The sequence below is a fragment of the Rhinopithecus bieti genome, unplaced genomic scaffold (assembly GCF_001698545.2).
Source record: "Rhinopithecus bieti isolate Rb0 unplaced genomic scaffold, ASM169854v2 scaffold_70516, whole genome shotgun sequence".
In the NCBI taxonomy this organism is placed as follows: Eukaryota; Metazoa; Chordata; class Mammalia; order Primates; family Cercopithecidae; genus Rhinopithecus; species Rhinopithecus bieti.
The window spans coordinates 186057-194062 of NW_016826783.1; the positions used below are offsets into that span (position 1 = coordinate 186057).

Below are 8006 nucleotides of genomic sequence, written 5' to 3' on the forward strand. Positions count from 1 at the left end.
TACAGTGACTGATTACAGCTGCTGATCACACCTTACACCTTACACCTTACAGTGACTGATTACAGTTGCTGATCACACCTTACACCTTACAATGACTGATTACAGCTGCTGATCACACCTTACACCTTACACCTTACAGTGACTGATTACAGCTGCTGATCACATCTTACACCTTACAGTGACTGATTACAGCTGCTGATCCCTTTGGGGATCACGAGAATGGAGAGAAGCTCAGGGATGGGTGCTTAATCACTGCCTGCTTAGGGAATGGAGAGCATGCCTGTGAGGTTTGGGCCTACATCTTGAGAAGTGAAGAAAATGGTTGGAGAAGTCACAGAAGCAAGCAGGGACCAGGCCGTAAATGTCCTAAAATATCTTAAGGGTGTAAGAGTTTAGGTTTTATCCTGTAGACAACAACAAGCCACCAGTGGTCTTCGAATAGAGGACCACTATGGAAAGATGTATGCTTTGGAAATATTTCCAGGTGGCAGAATCTCTCACTATAACCCAACTCCCTGTAAATAGGCCCTAGGAGAGAGAAAATGGTAACCAACAAGGATCAGACTTCCATGACCCAACCATATAGAGATATAGCAAAAGGACAGGAGTAAGAGAAAAGATGAACTCTCCTGGAGCACATTCAATTCTTCCTCAGGCAAATATGGAAAAGTAAATCCACATTTGCAGCCCTTTGAGGTACTTCTAGCTCCTTACCTCTCTAGGAAGACCTTAATAACCAGACACCATCATTATCTCAACCACTCTTCATATGTCATATTACCTCCTCGTACTAGCTTTTCCTTACCCTACAACTGATCACAAGACCACAGCTGACATTTACAACTCCTTCTTCCACAACTATTCCATGTACCCTTTTACATAACTTCAGCTAGATTCAACCCACATTCCTTGTGAGTCTGAATCCTCAGTGTTACTGTTTTCTTGGGTTGCTATAATAGTGTTCCATTAACTTTTACTAAGTGACAGCCAAAAGAATCCCCTGCATATCAGATATGGTCTTCCCTCTCCTCATTATGCAGAGAAACGCAATTTTCCATTGTTAACTGGGATTGAAGTACCACAGGCAGTACAGTCAACTCCTTTTTTGCCTACTGATTCAGAAACATAAAGAACCAAAATTGCCAAATGGCAGTCTTAACTTTCAGTAGAATGGAAGCACTTCAGAAGGTAAAACATTCCTGAAGCACTTCCATGGAAGCACTTCAGGTAAAACATTCCTTCCTTAAGAATTGTATCAGACACTTCTTGTCTACCACTTCAAATCCTCTCAGCCATCTTCTCTTATTCCAGCCACGGTGGCAATAACCAATTCTGCGCAGATTTTGACCAGCTTCACATAGATTCAGTCTGACAGTATTATCTCAGGCCTATTCCATCTGCTTCTTGTGCCCTGCCATAAGGTTTCTCTGATTCCATGGAGTAGAAAATCATGGAAAACAGGCCAATGCTTACACATACATACACAACCAGAAAGTACAAGGGCATTGTTGCCGTGTTGGTCAGCCCTTAAATACAGGTGCTGGGAGCTTATGCATATATGCCTTAGTCCCTCCTAGTGGTTGCCAACCCAATAAGCCATCCTAGTAACTGGTATCCCTTCTTCCCTATTTAACACCCCTCTATTCCTTACTTCTTCGCATGAAGTAAAATTCTCAAATAAACTACTTACAAATAAGACTTTTCGAAAGTAAGGTCTGTTAATCAACAGAGCCCAAAACTGTGGGGTAGGGAGAAAAGTTCCGTGGGTACATTAGTTGCTCTAATAATGAGGAAGTCAGCCCTGCTACCACTCCTTGATTTCCAGACTCGTGAATCATGGTTATGGGAGAAACATGATGATATACGGGTTCCTGGTTCAAAGCACACCAACATTTCTGGTACCCCTAATTTTGTTACTTTGTGAGCTACTTTGTCTCTATCATTTGCAACAATGCCTGGCACAAAGCAGATTTTATTAAATATTTGAAGTAATTAAATGAATCCCACAGACTAGCAATTCCAGAACAATGCTTAATAATAATACTGACAGTGGGCACACTTGTCTTTTCCTGATAATGCAAACACCTCTAAAATACCTCTAATATTTCCCCTTAAGCCCAATGTCGGTTTTGAGCTAACTCAGATGTATTATTATCCCATATTAAATAAGTATCATCTATTCCTGTTATAGTATTTTATCTAGGATGGTTGTGAATTTTAGCAAATATATCATTTTAATAAAACATTAAAATTACACTGCAAAACTCCACGTTTAAAAGAATTCAAATACTTTAATTCAACAAGTGAAATACAAGAAAACAGCTATAAAACTATGGAGATGGTAAATTAAGTAATAACAGAAAACTGCTATAATTTATGCTATTTAAACTTCCTTTTATCACTTTAAGTTTCATTCATCACATTAATATAATACCGCATCTCAACATCTGCAATTTTGACAAATGCCTGGAATGATTTTGTTCAGAAACAGATGCCGGTCTGACAGAAACACATTTGAAAATGTTATTTTCTGGTCATAGTTGCCAACACATCTATGAACTCGGCCTCTAATCAGTCTTGGAAGTTCACGATCCTGTTTTCAAAAAATAAATATCAAAAAATTAGTTATTACTTCATCTGAATTTCAATTTTTTTAATATTTATATTATCAACTAAACACGTGTCATCTCAAAATGCTGTAAAATTCCTTCACGTGAGGCAGGGCCCCACTGCTAACAAGACAATGATAGTTATTCACCTGGTGCCCTGAAACAGATGAAAGACCCTCAGTTGGTAGGGCTCTTACGAGCTAGCAAGTTGTTGCTCCTTCAAAGACTGAATGACACATGAAATTACCCACTCTTTTATCAGATTCCCAGGGTTCTACTTGCAGTAGGCAGCAGACTGGGTGATTCAAAACAGCTCATCAGATGACAATTAGGACAGCTGGATGAAATGTTTTGTGACGAGTTGTGGGTGCAGCACACCAACATGGCACAAGTATACATATGTAACAAACCTGCACGTTATGCACATGTATCCTAGAACTTAAAGTATAATAATAAAAAAAAAATCTCCTCGTAAGCATCAGAGAGATATCAAGACAGTGAGGAATTACAGAGAACCCCCAGCCCTCATCTAGGATAGTATGGGAGTCTCAGATGAAACCTGATTTAGGGGGTACTTTCTCCCTGAGATGTCTGCAAATTACAGAAAGGCAGTTCAGAGTCAAAGAAACTGAGCAGAGCTTTCACAGACTTGTATAGTTGGGAAACAAAAAAATGGAATCTTAGGCCCCCAAGGAAAAGAGATTCTAGTAACCACCCCCACTCCGACCTGAAGCTTAAGTTGAGACCCAAAAGTGCGATGCCTTTAGAGACAAATCAGAAAAAGATTAGCAATCTCCAAATCTTCTCAATTACGAATAAAATTAAAGCATTCTGAAATTGCTTTCACTAAATAGTCACAAAAAGCACTAATTATCAGGGGAAAGACTTACGATTGATAAAAGGATTATATGAAAATGAAAAACTTCTCTTTATGAAAAGCCATCATTATTAAGTGGGAAAAAGCAAACCATCGATATGAGAAAACATTTGCAATGCACATAATGGACAGAAAACTGATTCCCAGAATAGTTTTTTTTAATTCCTAGAATCAGTAAGAAAAAGACAAATAAGAAGAAAACAGCAAGATGCCTGAACAGACTTTACAAAAAAGATATCTAAATAGCATATGAAAAGGTACTCAACCTCATTACTCACCAGGGAATTGAAAAGAAATGACATAACACCAAACTGACTCACCAGAATGCTTATAATAAAAAAGATGGACAATACTAAGCGTTGGTAAGAATGCAGAGCAACCACAACTCTCTTACACTGCCTGTGAGTACTTAAATTGACACAATCCTTTGAAAAATGATTTGGCAATAACTAATGTATTTGAATATACACGTGCTCTATGACCCAGCAATTTTACTTCTGGGTATATATCAAACAGAAATACATGCAAATGCATAAGAGACATAGATAAGAATGTTCATAGAACATTATGCATAACAGCCAAAAATCCAGAAACCCAAATGCCCAACAACAGTGAAATAGAAAACTGTGGTATATTCATGCAACACAATGCTATACAAAGCAATATAAATGAGTGAGCTACAGCTACACACAACAATATAGATGAATCTTACAAACATTTTGTCAAATAAAGGAAATCACACATTTAAAAAGACATACTGTGTGATACTGTTTTTATAAAGCTCAAAAGCAGGCAGAATTCATTGGTGACACTGAAAGCCAGGTTAGTGGCTACTCGCAAGGAGAAGACAGAAGGCAGCGAATGGGAAGGAGCACAAAGGTATGGGGTGGCGGCAATGTTCTATTTCTTAACCTAGGCGGCATTCGCTTTGTGACACTTCATCAAACCGTACGGCTATGATTTTACACTTTTCTGTACATGACAATAACAAAGTTTTTTTTTAAAAAATCAGACTAGATAAAAATAATACACATTCAAGATATTACAGGAATTGACAATTTTCTTGATCACCTACTATGTGTCATGCACTGTATATTCATGTTTCATCATTTAATCTCCTTAACAACCTTTCAAAGTAGGAATTTGTCTCCCCATTTTATAGATTTTTTTAAAAATCTGAAGTTCAAGTAATTTAAGCAGCTTACTTAAGTCATAAAACTAGAAAATGTTGGAGTAAATGCTGGAATCCAAGTCTGATTTCAGAATTGAGGCCAATGTCAGAATTAAGGTCAAACTTTATAAAGTTTATGTAGCTCTTATGCAGCCTCAATGTGTGTAGGTCTATAGCCTCCTTTGCAAACTCCAGACTTCTTTGTCACCAAGCCTCTTCCTTATATCCCAGCCCACTATGCTTTCCCCCAATTTCAGAACCACTACCCTTACCCCCATCAGTTCCTAACTCTTCACTTTGGTAATTATAACTACTTTCAGTTCCCTGAACACGTGAAGCTCTCTCTTAGCTTCAAGTCTATGCATATGCTGCTCCCTCACCTTAGACTATATCTTTCTTTCCCTCGCCAACATATTTTGGCTTAGTTGATTCTTATTAGCCCTTAAAGATCTAGGATAAGTTACCAACTTCTTTGAAAATCTTTCCCTGATCTGCCCCTTCCTTCTTACCTACTTCTCTAGCACCCTGCACATACCCAGCTCCACCATGCTGTTCACCATACCACAGCATAACATTTCTGTACCATTCTACTTGGGATTACAAACTCTTTGAGAGAAAGAGCCATTTACCGTTTATATTCCACTTTATATCCCTCACACCTGGCACATAGTAGGCTCTTCATATTATACAAATAAACAACTTTCATATCAGAACTAAAACCAAACAAAGTGTTAAAAGTACTAAATTAACAGAATTCCTAGTTCAACTGAATTACAGCCTGTATGTTTATATTCTGTTGACGTAGGCTTTGCAAAGAATACTTTAAAAATACTCACGATTTCATAAAAGACACAAGGCAGAGTATTTTTCCCATCCCTCATAAGAAAAGTCTTCGAATAATATGGGCCAGGTGTAACAGCTGAATCAAGAACAGCTAAGCAATATTGAAATGGGAGAAAAAACAAATGTTGGTAAACTGCAAATAAAATTTAACAAAGAGAAGATGATGTTTAAATAACTATTCATATCAACCTCTCATAGTTCTATTTATACAGTAATAAAGAAGACATTTTAAGAAGAGAAGATATTTCTCAAGCAGTTTTACAGGTAGGAAAACAAAACTTATGACTCTCTCCAACTTAGGAACAGATTATATGTCAAGCTCATATAATTGACAATAAATGACCACCTGAAACTCTTTCCTTAGAATGTGTAGTATAGAGTGGTTAAATCCCCAGAACAGTCTACAACATTACAATAATAAAATGCACATGTGTAACAAATAAGCATTATAATTTAATGAAAAAAGAAACATTGAATTAGAATCAGGAGTCATGCATTCAAGTCCCAGGTACTTCAACTTACTAATATTTTGTGACTTTCAGCAAACTGGGTTTTTATTTTTTATTATATATGTTTAAGGTATACAGCATATTTTCATATACATACAACATATTTTCATATACATATAGTGAAATCATTTCTACAGCGAGCAAGTTAACATACCCATCACCTTCCATAATTATCCCTTTTGTGTGTGACAAGAGTACCTACAATCTACTCTTAGCAAACTTTTAATATACAATAATTTTAACTACAGACCTCCTCTGTGCATTAAGTCTCTAGACTTATTCATCCTCCATAATTGCAAGTTTGTACCCTTTGACCTACATCTCCCTATTCCCTCAAGTAAATTGTTTAACCACTTTCAAATCTGTTTCTTCACCTATAAAGTGCAAATTGTAATTCATGTTTATCTCAAGAAACTATTATCAAGTGACAGCATTATTCATTTATTTAATAACTATCTACTGAGTACTGGTAGTGGGCATTTGTTATTTTGAGGCTGGCCTCCATTTCTGCTAAAAAGACCCAGATTATCCTTTAGGAAAATTCCATTTTTAGCCATATTATGTGGATAGGATTTGTCCCCATCCCCAGATGCAGAAGTGAACTGTGACTGACTTAATCCAATCAGCATATTTTATTGCTCAACTACATAGTTCAGGATTTCTGCAATGGGCATGTCACCCAGTCAGAAACGGTTATACGCAAAGACTCATTTGTTAATTTTTAGGAAAGAGCAATCAGAAGAAAAATCTAAGAATATGACAGTGTGGTATAAGAATGTAGAGTCTACAGAAATTTAATAATCAACTTGCTACCATAAGGGGAGAGTCAGAAGCTTCTGAAGAGACTATAGTGTGGAGCCTTAAGATGAAGCCAACACTATGACAGGCCAGGATGGAGAGAAATCACTGTGTCATCTCTTGAGCAGCTAGATCAGATCAAGCTTTGCCTGAAGTCAGAAACCTAGCCACTTTTCAGTTGTGTCAATAATTCTCTATTAGTATTTAAAAATCCACTAATTTTTTTTTTTTTGCGGGGGGGGGGGTGGTTGCAACTGAAAGGGAATTCCTATATACTGTGCAGTGTGCTAGACACTAAAGTGCAGTAAAATGAAGTATCTACCTTTGATAAGTTTAGAGTCTAGCCTAGGAGCTCAGGATTATCATAGCACTATGAAAGCTCACCATCACATATAAAAGCATGGACCCCCTTCATTTCTTGACAAGAATGTCTATTGGTGTTTATACTGAGTATTGTGATATTCTTAAAAGGATATTCTGGAGTGAACCTGAACAATTCACCAAAGAGAACCTGGGGAAATGAATGGAATATTTATAATATTTATATTCTGTAAATGAGGTGAGAGCCAAAGGCATCCTTCACACAGGAAAAAGCAATTTAGTGGGAAGTCCAACAGGGTTTAAGATCTTTGAAATAAGATGTTCTACTTCTGACAGTATTCTAGCTCTGACAGAAAACTGACATGAAATAGAATACCATCTGCTATTGCAGTTACATGGCTACTGGTAAGAACTGAACAAAATAAGAGCTAAGTCAAGCTTCAACATAGAGTAGTAACAGCCATGCCAACCAGCTGAGAGATATGCTTCAAGCAACCTGAGTAGGACTTGATGAAGAATCCCTGAAGTATATGGGGGTTCCAGAGGCCAGAGGCATGGAAACCTCCAAAAAGCCAAAAATGAAAACTGAACAAAACCAGCCCAGCCGACACCTTGATTTTAGCACTGTGATACCGAGTATAGAACGCAGTCAAGTCCACACGGACTTCTGATCTACAAAACTTGAGTTAAGAAGTGGGTGTGGTTTTTAGCTGCTAAGTTTCCCTTACTTTGTTACGCAGCAATTGAAAATGTGGCCGGGCGCGGTGGCTCAAGCCTGTAATCCCAGCACTTTGGGAGGCCGAGACGGGCGGATCACGAGGTCAGGAGTTTGAGACCATCCTGGCTAACACGGTGCGTCTCTACTGAAAAATACAAAA

At 37.6% G+C, this 8006-nt stretch overlaps 1 protein-coding gene across 4 annotated transcripts in view; it reads right to left on the minus strand.

The window, feature by feature from the left end:
* Positions 1-8006, minus strand: part of SPATA22 (spermatogenesis associated 22) — a 31914-nt gene that overhangs the window by 1337 nt on the left and 22571 nt on the right. For 3 of the 4 annotated variants that reach the window (XM_017863611.1, XM_017863610.1, XM_017863612.1), the window contains exon 8: positions 5494-5591. In XM_017863611.1, the coding sequence (XP_017719100.1) occupies positions 5494-5591 (98 nt within the window). Of the gene's footprint in view, positions 1-2267; positions 2594-5493; positions 5592-8006 lie in introns of those variants that run through there. The other variant, XM_017863613.1, reaches the window with a different exon arrangement.